The 26,695-nt window shown below is 42.7% G+C and overlaps 2 protein-coding genes across 4 annotated transcripts in view; one reads left to right on the top strand and one right to left on the bottom strand.

The window, feature by feature from the left end:
• LOC139418947 (uncharacterized) overlaps nucleotides 1–26,695 on the top strand; it is a 349,701-nt gene that overhangs the window by 267,974 nt on the left and 55,032 nt on the right. The gene's annotated exons all lie outside the window — the stretch shown is intronic.
• On the bottom strand, nucleotides 9,579–18,834 carry LOC139418926 (uncharacterized). Of its 3 annotated transcripts, none has more exons than XM_071168713.1 (7): nucleotides 18,314–18,834; nucleotides 17,674–17,804; nucleotides 17,332–17,493; nucleotides 14,730–14,894; nucleotides 13,247–13,358; nucleotides 12,882–13,009; nucleotides 9,579–11,321 (listed from the first exon to the last, which is right to left on the bottom strand). In XM_071168713.1, the coding sequence occupies exons 1-7, from the start codon at nucleotides 18,594–18,596 to the stop codon at nucleotides 10,305–10,307; spliced, it is 1,998 nt and encodes a 665-aa protein (XP_071024814.1). In that variant the 5' UTR covers nucleotides 18,597–18,834; the 3' UTR covers nucleotides 9,579–10,304. The 3 variants fall into 3 exon arrangements, with proteins under 3 accessions (XP_071024814.1, XP_071024815.1, XP_071024816.1); XM_071168714.1 differs by having other exon boundaries at nucleotides 9,822–11,321; nucleotides 12,048–13,009; nucleotides 18,314–18,825; XM_071168715.1 differs by lacking the exon at nucleotides 9,579–11,321 and having other exon boundaries at nucleotides 11,643–13,009; nucleotides 18,314–18,816.

Below are 26,695 nucleotides of genomic sequence, written 5' to 3' on the forward strand. Positions count from 1 at the left end.
GCAAACTTTCCAACAGAGACCACGACAACATACTGAGCATAAATATATATATTGATTGCAATTATTCCCGAATGAGTGTGCGTTCATGTGCAAAGGATTAGCATTTCAAATGTTATAATTATCAACTTTGTAGTGTCTTTTATCTCAGTCGACCCCCACTTCTCTTTTGTTCACCAAGCTGCGATGCCGGTTTAGCCCACTAGGGCACATCCGCTATCATTTCCTTGTAACTATATGTGTGCATTTCTGTGATTATTTAGTTAGTTAATAAATAAATGATTTAAGACAATTTATGTATGGATGACTCATAGTGAAGACTGAGTTCATGCAGATAATTTAAATTGTTTTATTGGAATTTCACAATTTTCACCCATATTAAGAGATACAACAACAGAGACAAAAAAATATATTAAAAAATTAAATAAAAATAGCACTCACTTACACATACCTGCGTATATATATATATATATATATATACATACACACATACACACATACAAACACGTACATACGTACACCATTTTCCTCTTCCCGCTCGGTGCTTCTCTCACCCCATCCCCATCATTGTGTCTCTCAATACATACATTTTAAACAAATTTACAAACAGAAATTAAACAAAAAAGCTCAGTTTAAACCAAGAAGTTAGGTTCCACACATGGAACGTACAGTGTAATTCTGAAATACATAGATCCCCACCATTCTAAGAGAATCCTTGCAGCATAATAGCTGATACCTCAGGTTCTAGGTCATTTAGATAAGGCTCTTTGTAGAACTGGTCTGTTTTAGAATGCAATGTACATGTCAGATATTCCAGAGGCAGCCATCCAAATAGTATCTTATGCCAATCTTTAATAGAAGGAACCTTATCACTAATCCACTGTAAAATTATGTTTTTCCTCGCTGCAAAGGTAAGGATGTTGTAAAGCCTCCTCTTACCCTCAGAAGTAACATGCCTACTAGGGAGACCCAACAGTAAATAAACTGGGTCCAATTCTAGATCAACCCCTAGGATCTTTTCAATTTCTTGCAGAACACCAGATCAGTATCTTTGTATTTTGGTACATGACCATAAACAATGTGTTAGGGTGCCTGTATCCGTTTTGCATTTAAGACACTGAGGAGAAGAGGAAGTAGGGCTAAAAGCATGTCTGCGATTTGGGGATATATGCAATCTGTGTATTATTCTTAATTGGATTGCTCTAGTACGATTACATATAGATATTGTTTTTGCATATCTTCAAATGTCCTCCCACAACTCTTCATCAATAGTAACAGACAATTCTTTCTCCAACACTTGTTTCACCCTCTGGGTGTTGACAGCAGAAAAGGACCTTAAAGCATCATAAAACAGACTTACAGACATTTTCCTTTGTGGGAAAAAAAGCATTATTTCAATGACAGGCATATCAGGGTTACCAATTAAGGTGGTGCTCTTCAGAATATAATGTCTTACTTGTAGGAAGCGGAAAAAGTCCTGCTTTGGGAGTCGATATTTCTCGACCATCTGCTCAAATGACAATCAAATCTTATCAGAAAATAAGTCATTTAGTCTGCGTATGCCCTTATTAAGCCAAAAGTTAAATCCAGCATCCAGCAATCCTGGACTAAAATCTGGGTTGTTAAGAATTGGGGTAAGAGCAGAGGTTAGTTTGGACCTTCCCAGGAAGCATGGAACTGACCTCCATACTTTGAGTGTGTTAAGTGTAATGGGATTTTTGCAGTGATCTTCTACAGACTTGAAACTTCTGAAAAATTAAATATCCTGTAAGGGGTATTTTGAAAGAGAAGTCTCAATGTCTAACCAAATAGAGAAGTCATCATTTGTGATCCAGTCAGAAATATAACATAGGTGGGCACACCATTGATAGAACCTGATATTGGGCAGGTCCAAGCCTCCCATAGAACTTGGCAGCTGCAATATTGCCATCTTAAGTCTTGGCTTGCGTTTACTCCATATAAAGGAACTTAGCCATCCATTTACATCCTTTATTACCTTATTGGAGAGTAATACTGGGATCATTTGGATTGGGTAAAGTAGTCTAGGTAAAATGTTCATTTTCAAGAGGGATATTCTACCCAAACAAGAAATCGGGAGAGAGTTCCAGCGCTCCAGATCCTGTCTTATTGTATCAAACAAGGGAACAGAATTGGCTTTGTACATTTGCTGGAATTTAGGAGTTACAAATATACCCAGATACATGAAACCTGAGGGAGACCATTTAAAAGGGAAGGGGGGAGAAGTATTAGGTACAGAGTGTAGGTTACCAAGTGGCATAGCCTCTGATTTAGTTAAGTTAATCTTGTAGCCTGAGAATTCGCTGAATAATTCAATAATATTAATAAGAGATGTAATTGAAGTCTCGGGACTAGAGATGAATATCAGGACATCATCAGCATACAAGCTTATTTTATGGTGAACATCACCAATGAGCAGCCCCTGTATAGCAGTATACCCTGATGGCCTCGGCCAGTGGTTCCATAACGAGTGCAAATAAGAGAGGGGACAAAGGACAGCCCTGTCTGGTACCTCTGCATATAGAGAAACTATTTGACCTTAGCCCATTAGTAAGGACAGCAGCAGATCATCATATAAAACTTTCACCCATTTTATAAAGTTGTCCCCGAGACCAAATTTATTTAGAGCAAAGAATAGGTAAGACCACTCCACACGATCAAATGCTTTCTCAGCATCTAGGGAGAGCACAAGACCATCCATAGCACTTTGTTGGTAGGCTTGAATTACATTAAGAAGCCGCCTGACATTGTTGCATGACTTACGGCCCTTAATGAAGCCAGTTTGGTCTCCTTTCACAATTAGTGGCAGTGAGTCCTCTAATCTTGTGGCTAGAATTTTAGAAAGCAATTTTATATCCACATTCAGAAGGGAAATTGGTCTGTACGAGGAACAAGACTCTGGACATTTCCCTTTTTGAGAATAAGTGATATGTTGGCTTCTCTCAGCGTTTGAGGGAGCTGGTCATTTGAAAATGAGTGGTTAAACATATCACGCAATGGCTCAAGGATCAGTCCATGGAACTCTTTATAGAACTCACTACAAAACCCATCTGGTCCTGGGGCCTTACCATTTTGCAGATTCTTAATTGCGAACATTATCTCTTCCTCGGTAATAGGGGCATTAAGGAGAGACCTCTGTTCTTCGGAGATAGTAGGGAGCTCAATCTTAGAAAATAAGTTCTCCATTAATTTGGGTGCATCCTTTGGCAGTTCTGAGGCATAAAGGTTTGTATAAAATTTCAATTTTATATCAATTTATTTGTATATAAATGATTGCCATCAGAATCAGTAATAGTAGAAATTGACTGGTATGCCAAGTAGGTAGCTAGGTATGCCAAGTACTTTCCTGGCTTATCGCCATGTTCATATAGCTTTTGCCTGACAAATCTCATTTTCTTTTCAGCGTCCTGTGTTAGGAGAGAGTCCAACGTTGATCTAAGGACTGATATTTCCTTTAATAGGGCAGGAGTGGGAGTTTTAATGTAGTCCTTCTCTGTAGTTCTCAAATTCACCCTCGAACGTTTTTTGCTTTCCACGCTTTTTCCGTCTCTTAGGGGCTGTGTACGACATAATCAGACCCCTGGCATACGCTTTACAGGTTTCCCAAAGGAGCAAGGGGTTATCTGTTGATTGAGAGTTAATAGATAAAAATGCTTTAAACTGTAATAAAATATGATGTGAATGTATGGTCTTTAAGAATGGTTGTATTCAACCTCCAATGTCTTGACCGATTGAATGCACCGTTGAGTTTTATGTCCAGGATCACCTCAGCATGATCAGATATGACTATGCTTCCTATCCCAGCGGATAAAACAGACTGCAAAGACGTCCTGGGCATAAAAAAGTTATCTATTCTAGTCTAACATCCATGAGGTGCAGAGAAAAAAGTGAACTCTCTGTTGGAGGGATGAAAATTTCTCCAGACATCCGCATACCCCAGATCATCACAAATAGCTTTAAGCTTTAAGTGACTTAGCTTGAGGAGAGAGTGAAGCTATACCGCTGGGAAACTTATCAATAAGGGGGTTCAACAAACAATTAAAATCGCCTCCAACCACTGCAGTGTCTGAGTTTAATTCTGAAAAGTCTAGAAATACCTTAGTGCGGAAATCAGAGGGGTGGGCAGGGGGGAAGTAAATATTAATTATGGAAATGTTCTGCCCTTGTAAAGTACCATTAATTATAACAAAGCGACCAAATTGATCTTTCACACAATTCAAGACCTTAAGTGGTAAGTTATTTTTCACAAGAATTGCTACACCTCTACTTCTGGATGTAAATGATGAGAAAAACACTTGACCAAACCCCCCTTGTTGTAATTTCAGGTGATCCTTATCATCCAAATGAGTTTCTTGCAACAGGGCAATATCAAAATATTTTTTTATTCAAAAAAGACCGTACCTTTTTCCTTTTAATGGGGTTATGGCTCCCTCTAATGTTCCATGTACATACACACAGTCTGTTACCTGCCATTGCACCTTGACCATTCAATATCCAGACTGAATCCTACTGTAAAAGTGGGGTGGTACCTTTTTCCATGTGTTGAACTCTCTTCTATCTCACTGAGCATAATCAAACGATATGAACCCTGAACTCGAACTATACTAAACCCCAAAATAAACATGTAAAGATCCAAAAGGGGGTTTCCCACTAGCTAACATGCAGGGGATTTCAACTTTCCAATGTAGACTCTTATGTCCGCATTGCCACTCAATAGCCTCATCCTTTATATATATGGAAATGAAAATCAATAGAAGAAGATTGAGGCTCTTCCACCTAAAACCAATTCTGGGCACCAATATGGATTCACACATATCTCAGCCTGAGCTATAGTGGCAGTTACTTTAGCAAGAAAAATAATAAAGATACGAATATTACTGAACCGGAGTACGTGAGAACTCACACCACTGTTTCATGATCAGATTCAACCAAAAATAAAAACGTTATCCAATGCTGCGGAGGTGCAGCTTAAAGTTATTTACCAGTGAAAGTCAACAAACGCAGCAGCCTCTTCAGGTGTGTAGAGCTTTTTAGGCAATCCGTTGACCATAATCTTCAATGTGGCCGGGTACAGCAGTACGTAGTCCATCTTCATTCTCCTGAGTCGAGCCTTCGCCTCATCAAACGCTTTGCGTCTTCGTACAACCGCTGTGGAATAATCATTGAAGAATTAGACCTTTGGACCTTTACGTTGACTACCATCAGAGTCGATGTTTCTAGCCGCGTCCATGACGCGCTGCTTGTTGGTGAAGTTGTGGAACTTTATTACCACTGGTCGTGGGCGCTGGTTGGGACCGGGTATCGGTGCTTGAGAGTGATGGGCTCTGTCCAGCTTCACACGACCAGCCTTAGTGTCCATTTGTAGTTAGCCAGGGATCCATTCCTCAAAGAATTTTACTGAACGTGTCCCTTCAGAATTTTCCGGGAGTCCCACAACACGAATATTACATCTGCGTCCTCGATTATCCAATGTCAATGTGCTCCTTCATTTCGCGCACCGGTTTCTCAAGTGTTTTTATCTTAGTGTCCATAGATGAAGTTGAAGTTTCCACTGTAGCAATTCTTCCTTCCGCCTCATCAAAATGTTTCACAACCCTCTGTAGTTCAGCTGATTGGCCTGCTATTGATTCCAAGACCGTTCTTATCTTAACGTAATTATCTTAACATCATTAGTAATGTTATCAGTCATCTTTTGAATCACCAGGTCCATTGTGCCTGGATCCGCAATGGTGTTAGCTTTACTAACGTTAGCTAGCTCCTCCTGCACATCTACAGGGGTGGTGGATTTGGTTGAGTTCTTAGTAGTTCTGTTGGGCATGTTGTCGGAAATTTTTGAGAAACTCAAGACTCATTGTAGGATCTAACTTATTTAGCCAATTCTACCCCTTTTTCAAGCTAGGAGATTAATGTAAAATATACATTTACGAATGCCACGGGAGCTCGCTGAAACACAGTGCTCTCTCTACGGCGCCATTTTGTCCCCCAATTAGAAGACTAATTGATCAGATATTAAAATATCTGAAAGTTATATTAGGAAAATTATAACTTTGTAATCTGAATATTTTCCTTGGTGCCCCGACTTCCTAGTTAATTACATCTACTTGATTAGTTAATCACATAATAATAATTACAGAGAATTGATTTGATAAACTAAATAAGTCTTAGTTTAATGATGCCAGCTTTGTGATGGCCACTCCAATACCTTGACTTTATTGTCCTTAAGCCATTTTGCCACACTTTGGAAGTATGCTTGGGGTCATTGTCCATTTGGAAGACACATTTGCAACCAAGCTTTAACTTCCTGACTGATGTCTTGAGATGTTGCTTCAATATATCCATGCAATTGTCCTTTCTCATGAAGCCATCTATTTTGTGACGTGCACCAGTCCCTCCCGCAGCAAAGCACCCCCACAACAGGATGCTGCCACCCTCATGCTTAGCAGCAATGCCTTCCATAGCATCAATGCCTTCCTCTTGCAGGAACTGCTGACACACTCCAGCCACATGAGGTTTAGCATTGTCTTGCATTAGGAGGAACCCAGGGTCAACCGCACCAGCATATGGTCTCACAAGGGGACTGAGGATCTCATCTCGGTACCTAATGAATCAAATCAAATCAAATGTATTTATATAGCCCTTCGTACATCAGCTGATATCTCAAAGTGCTGTACAGAAACCCAGCCTAAAACCCCAAACAGCAAGCAATGCAGGTGTAGAAGCACGGTGGCTAGGAAAAACTCCCTAGAAAGGCCAAAACCTAGGAAGAAACCTAGAGAGGAACCAGGCTATGTGGGGTGGCGAGTCCTCTTCTGGCTGTGCCGGGTGGAGATTATAACAGAACATGGCCAAGATGTTAAAATGTTCATAAATGACCAGCATGGTCAAATAATAATAAGGCAGAACAGTTGAAACTGGAGCAGCAGCACGGCCAGGTGGACTGGGGACAGCAAGGAGTCATCATGTCAGGTAGTCCTGAGGCATGGTCCTAGGGCTCAGGTCCTCCGAGAGAGAGAAAGAAAGAGAGAAAGAGAATTAGAGAGAGCACGCTTAAATTCACACAGGACACCGAATAGGACAGGAGAAGTACTCCAGATATAACAAACTGACCCTAGCCCCCCGACACATAAACTACTGCAGCATAAATACTGGAGGCTGAGACAGGAGGGGTCAGGAGACACTGTGGCCCCATCCGAGGACACCCCCGGACAGGGCCAAACAGGAAGGATATAACCCCACCCAATTTGCCAAAGCACAGCCCCCACACCACTAGAGGGATATCTTCAACCACAAACTTACCATCCTGAGACAAGGCCGAGTATAGCCCACAAAGATCTCCCCCACGGCACAACCCAACCTAATGGCAGTCAGGCTACCTATGGAGAGCACATGGAGTGCTGTGCGGCCCCCCCAAAGAAATGCCACCCCACACCATGACTGACCCACCGCCAAACCGGTCATGCTGGAGGATGTTGCAGGCAGCAGAACGTTCTCCACGGCCAACTGAAATAAATCCTTCTCTCTACTATTATTTGGACATTTCACATTCCTAAAATAAAGTTGTGATCCTAACTGACCTAAAACAGGGAATTTTTACTAGGATTAAATGTCAGGAATTGTGAAAAACAAAGTTTAAATGTCTTTGGCTAAGGTGTATGTAAACTTCCGACTTCAATTGTAAATGGAAACTAAAATCTGGACATTGACTAACCAGAACAACCTGTTTTTTTTGCAAACTCCAATAATGGTCGTCCCGTGCGAATCAACATCCCCGTGTTTTTAGATTAATGTCTGAGTTTGACAGTTGTTTCTCGCGATTTGAGCAAGAAAACAATAACTGATTCGATAAATTGAGCAAAGTGCTGCTCATGGCCTATATATGAAGGGTCTACATGTACCGACTTTTACAGTGAATGCCTTTGTTTATACGTTTTGTGCGAATGAATTGAAAATCACCAAATCCATCATTGGAAAATATGGCGACTATTTAATGCCACACTTGCTGTTAATAGATCGCAAAGTAGCATACATCTGAGCTAAACTTTTGGAACAAGTTCACTTTCTCATCCATAGCCTAAAAACGCATGTCAAGCGCAAGTTATCTGTTTAGCTCACACCTGAAGACTGGGGGCATTTAGGACGTATTCTACTGCGGATAGCTAAAATATCCGAATGATTATGATCACACTTCCTCAATTCAAATATTAGGGCGACACTTTACCAAATATGGTTTGGTATGGTTTAGAAATTTGGGAACCAAACTCAAGTTATCAGCCTAGTCTGTCATCGCCTGGATTTCTTGAATAATCTTCACGCCTAGAAAAAAAACCTATAGGCTTCCGTCATAACTGTCAATTTATAGAAGAAAAAAAAGAAAGCATCACAGGGGGCAAAAAAACGAATCCCGTCTGAATCGTTCACCGGGATAACGGACATAAATAAATAAATAATAAATACATAACCGCGGTTCTCTAGTAATACTAGTCCCGTGAGAATAGGGCTATAGCCTTCATAATAACTCCTGCAGAATTAGTATGTATTGCACTAAAATGATACACCAAACGTAGGCAATTTCTTTCTGCATCTTGAGATAATGCAATGCTCAATTAGATACCATCATCATAAAAGCCTCATAAAAACGGATAGTATTTTAACCACATCAAATATGCATCGAAGCCGAACTGAAATCTTATCAGAAACACGTTGGGCCGTTTTCACAGGTTTATTTTTCCTGACAACCTGTCAAACTGATGTCATTTGAAGATTTTATACAGAAAATCTGTCCCGTTATTTATTTATTGTATTTTTTTCCCAAGTACCTAAACGTCTTCACCAATGTCAACTAAATCGAAGCATTCATTCTATCGATCTATTACGTTATTCTACTGAGCTAGGGTATAGTTAGTATTCTAGGGCAACATAATGGCAAAAGAGAAGCTACAGTGTATCTAGTTATAAACAAGTTGATTAATAGCATACCAAAACGTCGGACGTTATAAGTTGAAACATATCTATATCAGGCAACAAAAAATAAAACCCTGCACCCCTTGTCAAAAAAATCGTTCTGCAGTCTTTGACTGTAGCCAATAGCGCATTTTCTATATGAACTATAGGGTTAGGGTGGGCTTCAGAATGTCTTTTTTTTCTTCATGAGCATGGCCTTATTTCTATTACGGCATATTGGATGACTTTCATTCATATTCCATTCACCCAGTTCAATGTAACATTGATAGGTTTAGGCTACTACATGATACTCAAATTTTCCCTATACCCATTATGAGGTTGCTACCACCTAGCCTATGAATGAAAGTTTACAAAGTAGGTGTACACAGGTCGACAGAATTATTTGAGGTGACAGACAGTTACACATGGACAGACAGTGAGTGACACATTCAATACCGTCTTGCACACTCTTCCCTGCATCTAGCTGATCTAATGTGTAATCATTCGTCCAACAGTTGCAAACGAGAGTTTCCATTTGACAAATTCAGGTATGTTTATCCCCGTTTCGTTCCGGTTAAGAAACGTTTTTCAACAGAATGGTCAGAAAGAATACACCCCGTATCACCAGTAAACACAGTTCACTTTAATAGCGGCCAAGTTGTATTCCATTAGAAAACAGTGTGTTTTAATCAATGATTTGATGGCGTAAATATATTAGTAGTCTTATCTAAAAAGGATAACTTTTTTCAATGTTTTACTATTTAAAAAAAAAGAAATTCAAGTCCTCCCCTTCCTCCTCTGAGGAACCTCCACTGGTGTGATGAGGTCAGATGTGATGTATACTAGTCTCAATGAAAGTCTTAGAATGAAAAGTCCCATTTCGTGTTTATTAAACATAAACAAGTGTTAAATACACCAACATACACCTGTCTCAACTACAAATCTGTATGATAAACTACATTTATTTTCTCATTAAGTGTCTTTGGAAAGAAATTAAGTAGTTGAATGGCATTTGTAAACATCATATGTACGCAGTACAAACACAATATGTAACAGACTTTTTAGGCTTATAAATGTCTGGATGCAATATTCTACCCAGGAATATTCAACACTATTACTCTCATTATTCCAAAAATGACAATTCATGTTTGTCTTTAATTCAGGGTTTGAGTGGTATGGTTACTTTCTATGTTATAGAGTGGAATGGTTTTCTATTGGTGTGTCCTGAGGTAGCTCCTCTCTGAGAATCTCTTCCCACAGTGTGTACAGGCGAACAGTCACTCTCCCGTGTGGACCTTGAGGTGCATCTTCAGCTGGTGCTGGCTGGAGAATCTCTTCTCACAATGGGGTCAGCTGGAGGATTTCTCCCTTGTGTGGACTCTCTGGTGCCTCTTCAGGTTGCCAGCATGGGCAAAGTGCATGTGACACTGGGTACAGCTGAAGGGTTCCTCCTCATTGTGGACACCCCTATGCCTGATAAGGTTACTCAGGAAGGAGAAGCTCTTGTAACACAGCTTACACTTGAAGGGCCTCTCCTTGGTGTGAACGGTCTGGTGTTGCTTCACATAGTTTGCCTCAGAGAAGCGCTTCCCACACGTGGGGCAGGCATACGGTTTGTCGGCGTCCGTCCTAATGCGTTGCTTCCCACGTTGTGACCCAGATGAGGTAGAAGCAGGAGCCACCACCCTCAGGTCGTTAGTCTTTGAGCTCCCTCCTTGACCTCTAGCCATTGTTTGGGTGTTGTTGAGATTGGGTGCCGTGTTATAGGCTAGGTACCTCTTGTGGTGAACACCCATCTTGACCCGGTCTGTATTGGTGGGGTAACCATGAGGTAACTGAGGAAGGCTAGACCCAGGCCTCCTATGAACCCAGTCATTAGGCATTAGATGAGACCCTGAAGGAGAAGACAGACCTCCTGTTAGACTACCCCCAAGGGGTTCACTCACCACTGTTTGTGAAGGCTGAAGCCCAGGGTGACCTTCTCTGTTCATCATGAACACTGTGGTGTTTGTATCATAGGAACAGGAAGGTCTATCTCTATCAGCCCCAGGCCCTGCTTCATCCCTGCACTGAGACTGTGAAGAGAAGGGTCTGGGCTGCAGACTGGATCCCTGACTGGAGCCTCTGTCTCTCTGATGACCACCAGGGTTGAGGTTATTCAATCCACCTGTCCACTGGTTGTGCTCTGTGTGGTGGTAGAGTCTCTGTCCCTCATGGTTGGGTCTTGGTTCCAACTCGGGAAGGAAGAGCGACGGCTCCTGATCCAGGGTACTGATCCGGGGCCAGGGTGTGTGCCCAGCCGCCTCAGAGGCCCAGTGTCTCCAGCCAGCAACACCGGATATCAGCAGGTCCTCATGGACAGCAGACTGTAAACACAAATTGTACAGAAAAGCATACAAGTTTATATAAGAAACTCTGCTGTACAACACAGAAACTTGATATTATAAAATGTTAACCACAGTCAAGCCCATCTCTAACACTGTGATTGAAGTACCTAACAATATGGAACCTTTGGGGTTTATTATAAAACAATTCCATATGTGTTGAATCAAGAATGAAATATAATGTTCTGGTTAGACTGAGACAAGGGAAACTCAGTCCCTGCAATGATACAAAAATAACCAAGTCAGTCAGCACAGACTCAATTTTGTATTTAATTTCACAAAATGATCATACACTAAGACAACTTGAAGTATAGTACTTTTATTGCACAAAACGATACGTGACAAATATAATAACTTTTTCACTATGGTAACACTTGACCTTTTCTGTAAATCTGGTACCCCCTTTTCCACATTGGAAAAGGCTCAACATTACATAACACACAACTTCACATAAAGTAAACATTAATTAAGGCACCATAATTATCTCACTATAAAACACCAGTATTAACCTAAAGGGGGAAAATGTGTCACTCTTCATCAGTGAAGCATTTGTACAGACACCATCACACCAACCATCACCATATCATCTACTCTGCCTCATCATACTCATTCTTTCTTCAGTTCACCTCATCCAGTTCCCTCCTACATCCAAAACCAACAGAATTAACTACAAACATACTAGCTAGTACTACATAACATGTTACTTACTATACTCTATACATGGGCCATGTGCATTTTCTGCTGATGTATCCTAAGGTAGCTCCTCTCGGAGAACCTCTTCCCGCAGTGCATACAGGCAAACGGCCTCTCTCCCGTGTGGACCTTCAGGTGCATCTTCAGTTGGTGCTGGTGGGAGAACCTCTTCTCACACTGGGGGCAGCTGAAAGGTTTCTCCCCTGTGTGGACCCTCTGGTGTCTCTTCAGGTGGTGCTGATGGGAGAACCTCTTCTCACACAGTTGGCAGCCGAATGGTTTCTCCCCCGTGTGCATCCTCTGGTGGATCTCCACCTGTTTGGGGAAACTGAAGGCTTTCCCACAGAATGAACACGGGAAGCGCTTCTCTTTGCCACCGGATCTACTGATAACGTCACTACTACTGTCATTTGTCAATGGGCTGGTGCTGCCATTTAGTTTTGAGTCACTGGCATTGTCTGAGGTCTGGTTTAACATTAGGAAAGTGTGAGAAGGATGAAGGCCAGGGAGTGTCTGTGTTGTCGCAGGGTCCATGTTCCAGTTGATAGATCCTATAGAAGGCAGGCTGAAGGCAGCACCTGTTAGGGGGTTAACCTGAGGCATCAGTCTCTCTGAATCACAACTATTGGAGCAGGACGGAGCATCCCTACCCGAGTCTGTGTCTGTTCTCTCCCGCCTCATATGGACACCTCCCCGTCCCCGCAGACCAAATCTACGCCTCTCCCTGGTCACAGCCAGTCTGTTGTCATGGAGACTAAGATTGGTTGTTGTTTTGTGTCCCACTATCTGTTTCTGGTTAACAGTGTTGTTCCCCAGCCCAGAGTTGAGGACGCTGTCCCATCCACTGACCTCCACTATGTCACCTCTGGTCCTGGCCTGCTCAGTGATGTTGTTCCCTGGGCGCTTGACTGCACTGGTCTGGGTCTGGGAATCCAAGATGGGAGCCCAGTCTCCTCTGTTAGCCTCCAGCCAACCACCTGCAGGAAGAGGTTACAAAATAGACTTTACATGGCATAGAAAACTTTACGTATGTTGTTTTTTTACCTGGTCAATCACCTGGTTATACATTATATACATCATACATTATAATGTGTGTTTTTATATGTAAACATAAATTGTATTTATGAATGAAGAAAAAATAGAATAGCCAGGTGCATCACTATTCCCAGTGTAGATCTATTACTGTATGTAGGCTATATGTATTTCTCCCTTACCTTGTTCCCCCATCTTTAGTCCACTCGGCAGGTCAATACTATCTGGTCCGTCTTCTATTGTCTCCTCTTTGACCAGCAGCAGATCAGGCTTCCAATCCTCCATGTCTACTGACTGTAAGAGATACAGAGTGAGAGGATGTTGGATCAAGAAATCTGATATGAGCACCCTGCTATGGAGCATTTTCTGATTGGACAATTAGGGATTGCTGTGAGTACTATGCAAACAGGTCAATTGATTTGATACTATGCAAACGTGTTAGTTGATTTGATTACTTGACACTCTTTAACAGTTTGATTATTTAAAAGGCATGGTCCCACACTTAAGACAAAATTCACCAAGACCTCATTAGTTAATTTGATTACTTGACAGTTGTGATGGATTTATTTTTTTTACCCAAATTTCGTGGTATCCAATTGGTAGTTACAGTCTTGTCTCATTGCTGCAACTCCATTATGGACACGGGAGAGGTGAAGGTCGAAAGCCGTGTGTCCTCCGAAACACAACCCAACCAAGCTGCACTGCTTCTTGACACAATGCCCACTTAACCCGGAAGCCAGCCGCACCAATGTGTCGGAGGAAACACTGTGCACCTGACAACCGTGTCAGCGTGCACTTTGCCTGGCCCGCCACAGGAGTCGCTAGGACAAGGACATCCCTGTCGGCCAAACCCTCCCCTAACCCGGACGACACCGGGCCAATTGTGCGTCGCTCCATGGGTCTCCCGGTCGCGGCCGACTGCGACAGACCCTGGCCTTGAACCCAGGATCTCTAGTGGTACAGCTAGCACTGCCATGCAGTGCCTTAGACAACTGCGCCACTCGGAAGAGATGTTTGTGCATTTCCAATAACTAATTTCTGTGTTCATACAAGTGACTGACTGAACAAATCCTCAGTATCTGCAATTTGGCAGTACACTCAGAACTTTGTTTTGAGAACGAAAGGATATCTCAGTTTCAAGGTCTCAGCTTGTACAGAAGAAGCCTGGTGAGGTATTCGTCTGTCACATGCATGAACCAAACGTTAATGAGGAATTAATTATGAATGATGAATAAGCTAAATCATGCTAATATAACTTGACTGCCTAAATATTTAAGACAACTAACGGGACTGCCCCGGTAGAGCTCACTTCAGACTGATACCTTATGCATCTAAGTTTGACTGACCTCTCAGCATGCTGGTAATAAACAATGATTCATTTAAGATTGACTTTGAGTGTCCCATGTGTAGAATTTCCATGACACACACTTTAATGGTTTGACAATTCAAAGGCATGGTGCCACACGTAAGACACAATTATTAAAACCTGGGCCTGTATCCACAAAGTCTCAGAGTAGGATTGCTGATCTAGGATCCTTCCATATAAATCATATTCACTATGCTCTAAAATACTAAACTGATCCTAGATCAGCACTCATACTCTGAGTGGCTTTGTGGCTATGCCACTGACCTAAAACCATTCAGACAGTAGTTCAGTGGGCTCACCTCAGTGAGACTGTGTGTGGTCCTGTGCTGCTCAGCTGGTTCCTCTGTGGGTTCAGGAGGAGGTGTAGTCTGGTTGTCCTCCATGACCATGGTCCCCTCAGGGTTCCCCAGACCCTCCTCCCACCCCTCCTCCTTCACCAGCAGCACCTCTGGACCCTCCTCCTCCTGGATGAGAGGTGATACAGATTACACAGACATACACTCCCTCAGATATGTACACACAGATAATAAACACACTTTCAACATGGAGTGTTTACCCATCCCCACTACGTTTGAGTCCTATACTGTAGTTACAGAATGACTTCATTGTTTTTAAACCCATCGTGGTGGACATAAATATGATGTGGGTAAAATAAGTCAGCTATGATAAGTCAAAAGTCATCAGACAAACCTGACAAAACTATTCTGATGTGTACAGTAGGTGTTTGTTGGTGTGTGGGTATCACAGAAGTTTGGTGGCACCTTAATTGGGGAGAACGGGCTTGTGTTAATGACTGGAGCGGAATAGGTGGAATGGTATAAAATACATCAAACACATGGTTTCCAGGTGTTTGACGTCATTCCATTTGCCATTCTCCTCTCAGCAGTCTGCTGTGGTAGGTATGTGTAGGTATATTTAGTAAGTGCAAAATGTATATTGGGTAAAACGTCATGTTTATGCAGAATATGTTGAGATCAGAAGTGATGTATACTAAAGAGTCTCAATGACAGTCTTGGAATGAAAAGTCACATTTTGTGTTTATTAAACATAAACGAGTTCTAAATACACCATATGAAAACCACACATACACATGTCACAGGAACAAATCTGTATTTACTCGATAAACTGCATTTCTTTTCTCATTAAAAGTGTCTTGGGAATTTTTTGGGTAGTTGAAAGGAAGTAATGGATTTAACATCAAATGTACAGTACAAACACAATATGAAACTGACTCATTAGGCTTATATATATATGCCTTATATATCACACAATGTCTGGATACTATATTCTACCAAGGAATATTCAACACTGAAATCTGTTACTCTCATTATTCCTTGTTCAGCCTCATGCTTCAACACTTAGTTATTGCGGAAATTGACCCACTACTGCTGTTTACTTTGTGCATCGAAGTCAGAGATCATCAACTAGATTCAGCTGTGGGCCGATATCTTTCTTGCAGATGGTCAAGGGGCCGGAACATAATTATAATTTGTAGACTGAAAATTGACCGCAAGAAGCCCAAACAGATATAATATTTGACAAAAATATAATCATTTCAAAACTTGCTTAAATTTGTATACGATCACATATCTTTCTATTAAACATGGGAAAACTCAGGAACAGATTTCCAAAATCAAAATCAATTGGAACTGATTTGCTGGTGTTTTATGTCCAACAATAAAAACAAATACGAATGTATTCGTTTTAAATTGCTTAGATAACTGAAGCGCGAGCCGCCAGTTGGTGAACCCGGATCTACATCATCTCGCTGAGTCTACCTTTACGTAGTGTTGAATATTCAACCCAGGAATATCCAACACTGAAATCTGTTACTCTTGTTAATCCAAATGCATCTGTGGATCTTTTGTGCTGACAACAATGACAATTAATGGTCGTTTTTAATGCAGGAGGTGATCAACACTTCAAAAGCTATAGAGTGGAATGGTTTTTCTTCTGGTGTATCTTGAGGTAGCTCCTCTCTGAGAACCTCTTCCCACATTGTGTACAGGCGAACGGCCTCTCTCCTGTGTGGACCTTCAGGTGCGTCTTCAGCAGGTGCTGACGGGAGAACCTCTTATCACACTGAGGGCAGCTGAAGGGTTTCTCCCCTGTGTGGACCTTCTGGTGCCTCTTCAGGCTGCCAGACTGGGCGAAGCGCATGTGACACTGGGGGCAGCTGTATGGTTTCTCTCCTGTGTGGACCCTCTGGTGGATCTCCACCTTCTGGGCGCAGCTGAAGCCTTTGTTACAGAACATGCAGAGGAACCGTTTCTCTTTACTATTGCCTGATGTGGCTCCCCCTCCCTGAGTCTGGGCTCCAGTCCTGTCGTTTGAGTTCAATACCTGATCGAAAAGGATACGCCCGTGTGAATCAGAAGGCCCCATCGACGTGGACACTAAGCTTTCCCTGTAATCTAAGAAATCTCTGCCCTGTGAGTGTCCATCGCCTAGGTGACTATCTGCATTCCATGTGGGAGGAGTGTCGCCCTCCACTTTCACTGTCACTTCATCTACAACTAGACCCTTCCTTTTCTTATCTAGGCATCCTTCAGAGTACACACTACTACTGTACCGATTCCAGTCTCCTCTAGATAGATCAGTCTGTGTCTCTAAACCCAGGGGCATGTTGCCAGGGTCCATCTCTGTAGTGTAAGAACAACACGGATCATCGCCAGCATTTAACACATCACCTGAATCTGGATTGGAATGAACCGTCCTCGGGCTCGGGTTACTGTAAAGTAAATATTCTGAGCTTGGAGCAGGAGGACACCCCAGTCCCCCAAGCCCCAGTCTCTCCGAGTCTGACCTGTGGTCAGATCCTGTGTGTAAAAGCCTTTGTGTTACTGTTAAAGTCTCTGTGTTGGTCTCTGACTTGAGGACGGTGTTCAGCGTTCCACTGACCTCCGTGATGCTGTGTCGGGTCCTGGGCTGCGCTGGGGCGGGGTCCTCCGTGGCTACAGGGAGCGCTCCAGTCCCTCCAGTCTTGATGTCTCTGCTGTGCCGTGGGTCTTCTTCTACTTCAGACCTATCCAGCTTGACCCCAGGACTTTCAGCCTCTGCAGACTGACACAAGAAGAGAGGAGGCTATTGGATAACAATGTCATAGGGAAGTCTCACAAGCTCCTCTATGGCATATAAATGAGGATGAACATATTAGCAAGTGAATAGCTGAGGGGAGCCTTGCTGAAATAAACTGGCCACATTTGATGTACTGTAATTTTAATGTAATACTATTACACTAACCTCTATCATGATAACATGCTGGGTTGAGGTTCCACTCCCCTCATCAACAGTGATTGGTTGGTCATCTCTCCATGTATTGTGTCCCGCTGGCTTCACAAAGCTCCTGTGGCCTCCAGTGAGATTTCCTTCACCTGATAGAGTGATTGGGGGAAAAGAGGTGGTTAAATAAATTGGGTACTGTCAATGCTTACCTCTATGTTGTAGACTATTGACAGTTTTAACAAGATCTAGAATTGGCAAGGATGTAAGGTAACACTTCTCATAACTTATTGATATACTATTTATTGATGTAAGTATTATGTTCCATGTATCACATTGTTGAGTAAATAATAGGAAATGTAGTAAATCAAGAATCTGGTTAGAATATGATGGATAAGTAATCAGGGGAATTATTGCATACTGTCCAAAAACTGACCAAGACCAAATTCTAGATAACACATCTGAACACATGTACAGAGGGGAATGGGGCTACTGTACTGAGCTATATATGAACATCACAGGAGGTTGGTTGCAGCTTAATTGGGGAGGACGCGCTCGTGGTAATGGCTGGAGCAGAATTAGCAGAACGGTATCAATGTGTTTGATGTCATTCATTTGCACCGTTCCAGACATTATAATGAGCCATCCTCCCCTGATTTACCTCTTGCGATTCCTCTGTATCGGTCGAGGATCTTGACACTACTGGGACGACTGGCGAGGACGCGCTCTCGCATTGTCCTCTCGGCGCGCTCCCGTGCCGTCTTCAGTTCCAGTAGCTGTAGTTTCCTCCGCAATACCCTGTTTTCTTTCTGGCTTTGAGTTATTTCCAAACGAAACACTGCATAGTCGTCGTCTACGAGTTTACATATATCTGCCACGGCTGCATTCGCTAGCACCTCCATAATGGAGGCAATTTGAGTGTGAAAAACCATACAGTTAGCCATTGTTAGCTAACGTTAGCAGCTAGCGTTACCAAATAACGTATATCGAACAAGTCCCTTTTCCAACGCGAATTAAAGACTACATGGGGTGAGTATGTAATGCTGTTAAGTTCAATTAGTCATATTTTGAGTTCCATGGTGTTAATAAACGTATAATTAACGACAATAAAAACGCTAACGTGGAAATTATTCCTGGTCACTGTTCACTTCCGTTTACTTCTTCTTCTTCTCTGAAGTTTAACGGCGGTTGACATCCAATTTGTTGCATTACCGCCACCTACTAGACTGCAGTACTTCTACTTTCCTTGAAAAATAAAAATGTAAGAAATAAATACCCTACCATCTAACTTTATAATTTCAAAATTGTATATAATTAGCACCACCCTACTTCACTAATTAACCTTATTTATTCCTACCTCAAGCCATCATCCTGAAAGGATGGTACATCAGCACTTTTTTTTTGAATTGTACACCTTTTTCTCCCCAATTTCGTGGTATCCAATTGTTTAGTAGCTACTATCTTGTCTCATCGCTACAACTCCCGTACGGGCTTGGGAGAGATGAAGGTTGAAAGTCATGCGTCCTTCGATACACAACCCAACCAAGCCGCACTGCGTCTTAACACAGCGCCATCCAACCCGGAAGCCAGCCGCACCAATCTGTCAGAGGAAACACTGTACACCTGGCAACCTTGGTTAGCGCGCACTGCGCCCGGCCCACCACAGGAGTCGCTGGTGAGGGATTTCCCTACCGGCCAAACCCTCCCTAACCCGGACGACGCTAGGCCAATTGTGCGTCGCCCCACGGACCTCCCGGTCGCGGCCGGTTACGACAGAGCCTGGGCGCGAACCCAGAGTTTCTGGTGGCACAGCTGGCGCTGCAGTACAGTCTCTGGTGGCACAGCTGGCGCTGCAGTACAGCCACCCAGGAGGCGCAGGACATCACCACTTAACACACCCTGTAACTCTTCTGTCAAGTCTCGCACACCAAAATACCTTTTTGCAGCTGCCACCACAACCTCAATTTTCTGCAACTTCCGTTCCATCCCTGCAGTACAGTTTATAACCATTGCTATAAATGCTAAAATTCCAATCTTACTGAAACTTATATCACTTTTTAGCCTATCCCTCCCTGGTACAGATCTACTACTCACACCACTTCTCTCAGGATCCCTCCCCCTTGACCCATGTTCTACTTTTATTTTTTATTTTTTTATTTTTTTATTTTTTTAATTTTACCCCTTTTTCTCCCCAATTTCGTAGTATCCAATTGTTGTAGTAGCTACTATCTTGTCTCATCGCTACAACTCCCGTACGGGCTCGGGAGAGACGAAGGTTGAAAGTCATGCGTCCTCCGATACACAACCAACCAAGCCGCCCTTTCTTTAACACAGCGCACATCCAACCCGGAAGCCAGCCGCACCAATGCGCCGGAGGAAACACCGTGCACCTGGCCACCTTGGTTAGCGTACACTGCGCCCAGCCCGCCACAGGAGTCGCTGGTGCGCGATGAGACAAGGACACCCCTACCGACCAAGCCCTCCCTAACCCGGGCGACGCTAGGCCAATTGTGCGTCGCCCCACGGACCTCCCGGTCGCGGCCGGTTACGACAGAGCCTGGGCGCGAACCCAGGACTCTGATGGCACAGCTGGCGCTGCAGTACAGCGCCCTTAACCACTGCGCCACCCGGGAGGCCGTTCCTCTACTTTCTTCACTGCCTCAGTATATGACAACTTCTGCACTACTCTAACCCTGGAAACCTTAACCTGCGTCTCACACGGGACATTTCTGATCCCATGTCCCATGGGCACCCCTACAATTAACACATACCATTACTTTCCCCAATGCTACACATTCCTTTGTCTCATGCCCTTCTGCACACTTCTCACACCTAGGAACCTCCCTCCTACACACTGCTGCCACATGCCCATAAACTTGGCACCTGTAGCATCGTAATGTATTCGGCTCATACACTCATACAGGATAACTTATATATCCAAACTTCACTTTGTCGGGCAACTTCAAAACTAAAAAAAACAGACAATGACTCTTCTGTTTCCCCACTCTCACCACCCTGCCTGCGTCGTATCAAACGACGAGCATCACAAACATCGGGAATCTTTCCCCTCAGCTGGTCAACTTTTATATTTACTGCTACCCCAGTTATCACTAATTTCATTGGTTGCCTTTTCTTGAGAGCGAAACAATTTACTCTCCTTCCCCTATTTGTTTTACTCCGAGCGCCTTCTCCTTCTGACCAACAGAAACACAAACAATTATCACTAGACCACTTCTGGTTACCCTCACCGATTCCATGTTAGCCAACTCTTTTTTCACCCACCGTGAGACCACAAATGGATCAGCCAAAAGGCAAGAGTCCACTTTTTCCTTAAACTTCAGTCCTACTGTCACAGACTCATCTTTTTCCTGACCCTCGGTGCATACCTCGGTCTCCGATAACTTCCTCACACCTACCACCTCTGATACTTTGACCTCATTCACTTCCATTTCTCCTCCTGTCTTCAGCTCACTCTGCTTACACTTTCTACCATTCTTTAACAAACCATCTCCCTTTTTTCCACCATTTTTATTCGACTCAAGCTCATCCTCTTCCATCTCTCTCTTAGACCTCCTCTCCCTCTCTTTTTCCCCTCCATTCCTCGTCCGTTTTCCAAGTATGCGTCTCCTTATGATAACACGGTACTACTCCTGACAACCATCTTGTTCTTGCTTTCTCTAGGGACTCCCTTTCCAACACCTCTAACCAACATCAGCATGTCGTCAGCCAATCGCATACTCGACCAGGGGAAGATCACTTGATGGAATGGCACACTTCCGTTTACACTGAAGAGAAAGGATATGAATGGTGGTGTCATAGCTCAAAGGGTGTAGCTAAATGAAAAGTGTATTCGCTCTGTTTTTTGAAATACGGTACTGATTATTACGTTACACGTCAAGTCTCCAATTCAAGTGTCTTTCAAGCTCAGAGCATATTTGTTTATAAAGAACAGTGTTTTAGCAAGAACATAGTAGAATAGAATGGAATATAATTATTTTATTCCATCTACAGCACCTCATTAAGGTAAATATTCAACGGTGCTTTATTTTTTTATTTAACCTTTATTTAACTAGGCATGTCAGTTAAGAACAAATTATTATTTACTATGACGGCCTACCAAAAGGCAAAAGGCCTCCTGCGGGGACGGGGATTAAACATAAAGATATAGGACACAACACTACATAAAGAGAGACCTAAGACAACAACATAGCAAGGCAGCAACACATGACAACACAGCATGGTAGCAACACAACATGACAACAACATGTTTGCAAAAACATGGCAGCAGCACAAAACATGGTACAAACATTATTGGGCACAGACAACAACACAAAGGGCAAGAAGGTAGAGACAACAAGGGACAATCAGGGTTAGTGTGTCACCTGGTGTGAAAGAGAAGCGATTATGATATAGGAAACCAAGTCTAGATTTAATTTTAGCCTGCAGCTTTGATATGTGCTGAGAGAAGGACAGTGTACCGTCCAGCCATACTCCCAAGTACTTGTTTGAGGTGACTACCTCAAGCTCTAAACCCTCAGAGGTAGTAATCACACCTGTGGGGAGAGGGGCATTCTTCTTACCAAACCAAATTACCTTTGTTTTGGAGGTGTTCAGAACAAGGTTAAGTGCAGAGAAAGCTTGTTGGCTGAGACAGCAGATGTTCTGACTTTGTACACTGCACTCTTTGAGAGAGGTTGTTAGCAAACCAGGTAAAAGACCCCCTCAGAGACACCAACACTCCTTAGCCGGCCCACAAGAATGGAATGGTCTACCGTATCAAAAGCTTTGGCCAAGTCAATAAAACTAGCAGCACAACATTGCTTAGAATCAAAGGCAATGGTGACATCATTGAGGACCTTTAAGGTTGCAGTAACACATCCATAACCCGAGTGGAAACCAGATTGCATACCAGAGAGAATACTATAGACATCAAGAAAGCCAGTCAGTTGATAATTGACAAGTTGATAGTTGAACACTTGATAAACAGGGCGAAATAGAAATTGGCCTATAACAGTTAAGATCAGCTTGATCTCCCCCTTTAAATAAAGGACGCACAGTGGCTGCCTTCCAAGCAATGGGAACCTCCCCAGAGAGGACAGACAGGTTAAAAAGGTCAGAGACAGGCTTGGCGATGATAGGGACTGCAACATTAAAAAAGAAAGGGTCTAAACCATCTGACCCAGATGTTTTTTGGGGGTCAAGTTTAAGGAGGTCCTTTAGCACCTCAGACTCAGTGACCGCCTGCAGGGAGAAACTTTGTAGCGAGACAGGGGATAAAGAGGGAGGAGCATCAAGGCTAGTCGCATTAGAAGGGGTGGGAGATGAGGAAATGTTGGATGGGCAAGGAGGCATGGCTGAGTCAAATAGGAATCCTGATGTAATGAAGTGGTGATTAAAGAGCTCAGCCATGCGCTCATTGGCAGTAACAAACACATCATCATCATCAAGGGACATCGGCAGCTGTGAGGAGGAGAGTTTCTTCTCCAGGTCATTAATCATTTTCCAAAACTTCTTGGGGTTAGACCCACAGAAAGAGAACTGCTCCTTAAAGTAACTTACCTTGGCCTTCCGGATAGCCTGGGTGCACTTATTTCTCATTTGCCTGATTGGGAGCCAGTCAGCCTGAGTATGCGTGTGCCGAGCCTTTCGCCAAATGGAATTCTTGAGGTGGAGTAACTCTGCCAGATAACGGTCAAACCAGGGGCTGAGCCTGTTTTTAATTATCTTTTTTATGGGGGCGTGTTTGCTATCAATACCACTAAAAATATCAAAAAAGAATGTCCAATTGTCTTCGACAGAAGGGATCAAGCTGATTCTAAACCAATTTACAGAGGCCAGGTCATGAAGGAAGGCTTGCTCATGAAAGTTTTTTAGCAAGCGTCTATGAGAAATCAGGACAGGTAATTTCACTGAGCAGCCATTACAAACACAGGCTGTAAAACAATGATCACTAAGGTCATTACAGAAAACACCAGACTGATACCTATAAGGATTATTTGTGAGGATAACATCAAGGAGAGTAGCCTTTTCTGGGTGTTTGGAGTCATTCCTTGTGGGATTGGCAATAATCTGAGAAAGATTTAGGGAGTCCCATTGCTTTTGGACTTCAAATGCTTCCATGATTATGGATAATTATGAATGAATTGTGGAATATCATGAGGGGGAAAGCTACAGAGACACAAAGAGATGTTGCTGTAGACCACCGAGTGCTAACAGTAAGTATCTAGATAATGTGTGAAATGCTCAATGCTGTATATAATATTAACAGAGAGGTATGTTTTCTGAGTGACCTAAATATTGACTGGTTTTCATCAAGCTGTCCACTCACAAAAAATCTTCAAACTGTAACCAGTAACCAACTTGCAATCTGGTTCAGGTAATCATTCAACCTACATACAAACAGCACAGGAAATAAATCATCCACATGTATTGATCACATTTTTACTAATGCTGCAGAAATCTGCTCTGAATAACTATCCAACCTATCAGATATTGTGATCATAATATAGTGGCCATATCTAGAGAAACCAATGTTCCAAAGTTAAAATTGTGTATGAGAGATCATACAAGAGGTTGTGTAGGGAGTCCTATTTGCTGGTCTGTTGTCTGTAATGAGGAGAAACCAGATGCCTCACTTGACACATTTATGAAATTGCTTTTTCCAGTTACTAATAAGCACACGCCCATTATTAAGAAACTGACTGTAAAAAATTTCTAATTCCCTGTGGATTGATGAGGAATTAGCTCACCAGAAGCTAACCAGTTTACTGGCTAACGTTAGTATTCAGCTAACCACGGTTTGTGGTCATCAGCTATCCTTTAGCTGGAAAAGCTATCTCCAATTTTGTACAACGCGACTCAGACCAGAACATACCGGACCTATTTTTCTCTCCATATCCCCGGATTTCAACCGCAAGCTCTGGGCATTTACACCTGGATCTCGCAGCTAACTAGCTGCTATCCGTGTGATTTTTGGCTTAAAATTCTGAAATCTTCATCCCTAACTACAACATTTTCAGACAAGATAGAACGGCCAAAGGGGGCGGTGTTGCAATCTACTGCAAAGATAGCCTGCAGAGTTCTGTCCTACTATCCAGGTCTGTACCCAAACAATTTTAACTTCTACTTTCAAAAATCCACCTCTCTAAAAACAAGTCTCTCACCGTTGCCACCTGCTATAGACCACCAGATACAATGCTATGTTAAAGTAAACAAATTGACACCTGACTTTCAGCACGCTTATAGGGAAGGGCTCTCAACATGTAAGGCGCTAATACAAATTACTGATGATTGGCTGAAAGAAATTGAAAAAAGATTGTGGGAGCTTTTTTTTGTTAGAATTCAGTGCTGCCTTTGACTTTATCGATCATAGTGTGCTGGTGAAAAAATGTGTTATGGCTTTACATCCTATTCAATATCGTGGATCGAGAGTTACCTATCTAACAGAACACAGACAATGGAAGCCTCTCTAAACTTAAACCAGGTAGAGCTTGGCACTCTTCATGGTAGCTGTCTTGGCCCCATACTTTTTTATATTTTTACAAATGACCTACGACTAGCATTGAGTAAAGCCTGTGTTTATGTATGCTAATGATTCAACATTACTATACGGCACCTACCACAGCAAGTGAAATCCCTACTACACTTAACAAAGAGCTGCAGTCAGTTTTAGAATGGATGGCAAGCAATAAGCTAGTCCTAAATACACAAGTGGACAGTTTATTAGGTACTCGACTCCGTTCACAAAAATGGTTTGCTTCTACAGACAGTGAGTAACGTGGCCGTGGTTTGCTATATAAAGCAGGCAGACAGGCATTGAGGCATTCACTAAAACGACTTTGAGCGTGGCATTATCATCAGTGCCAGGCGTGCCGCTTCCAGTATCTCAGAAATGGCCGGCCTCTTGGGCTTATAATACATGGCAGTGTCTAGGGTTTTCCGAGAATAGTGCGACAAACAAAAAACATCCATTCAGTGGCAGTCCTGTGGGCGAAAACAGCTCATTGATGAGAGAGGTTGAAGGAGAATGCCAAGAATCCTGCAAGCTAACAGGTGGGTCACAAACAGACAAATACCGGCGCAGTACAACAGTGATGTGCAGAACAGCATCTCGGAACGTACTACTCGTCGGTCCTTGTCACGGATGGGCTATTGCAGCAGAATCCCGGTTTCCTGTTGCGTCATGCTGATGGCAGAGTCAGGATTTGGCGTAAACAGCGTGAGTCCATGGCCCCATCCTGCCTGGTGTCTACAGTACAGGCTGGTGGCAGTGGTGTTATGGTGTGGGGAATGTTTTCTTGGTACACGTTAGATCCCTTGACATCAATTGAGCAACGTTTGAACGCCACACCTTGTAGAATTCATGCCAGAAGAGCAATAAAATCAGATTTGAAAAAAGACGACAAAACACCTCATGACACAACGTGGACTGTGAAGAGACCCACGCATACACACCCACTAACACACGCACTCTACAAACACACATTGTAATGTTGTGGTATTGTGGATTTTATATTGTACATTTTTAATATAATGTAATAATGTTTTGTATGATGTATTGTTTTGTTTATGATGTAGGCTGTTGTTGTGTTTTGTTGTGATGTAACTGTTTTAACCCTGTTTGGACCCCAGAAAGAGTCATGGGGATTATAACAAATACCCCAGAGACATGGTAACTTCTCACCGTTAACAATAACAGCACTTGCATTATGATTTTTTGGGGGGGTGTATGATATTTCTGCCTCTGTAACTTTCTCACTCATCATTATTCACGATTCATTCATGATTATCCATCATCATGGTAGCATCGACATTAATGTAGAACTGTTTAGAACATAGGAGAAATTGGCACGGGGGATATGTCACCCACAATATTCTGAATGTGTCGATTTGTCCTCTTCAATAATTTATTTTGGACGCACTGTGCCCCTCCCCCACTAATTTCAGTGTGGTGCTCAGCAGCCTCAGCCAGCACTTGCATCGCACTCAGATCAACCTCATTCCATTTCAGATTCACATGTACACTACATGACCAAAAGTATGT

This window comes from Oncorhynchus clarkii, chromosome 10 (assembly GCF_045791955.1).
Source record: "Oncorhynchus clarkii lewisi isolate Uvic-CL-2024 chromosome 10, UVic_Ocla_1.0, whole genome shotgun sequence".
Lineage (NCBI taxonomy): Eukaryota > Metazoa > Chordata > Actinopteri > Salmoniformes > Salmonidae > Oncorhynchus > Oncorhynchus clarkii.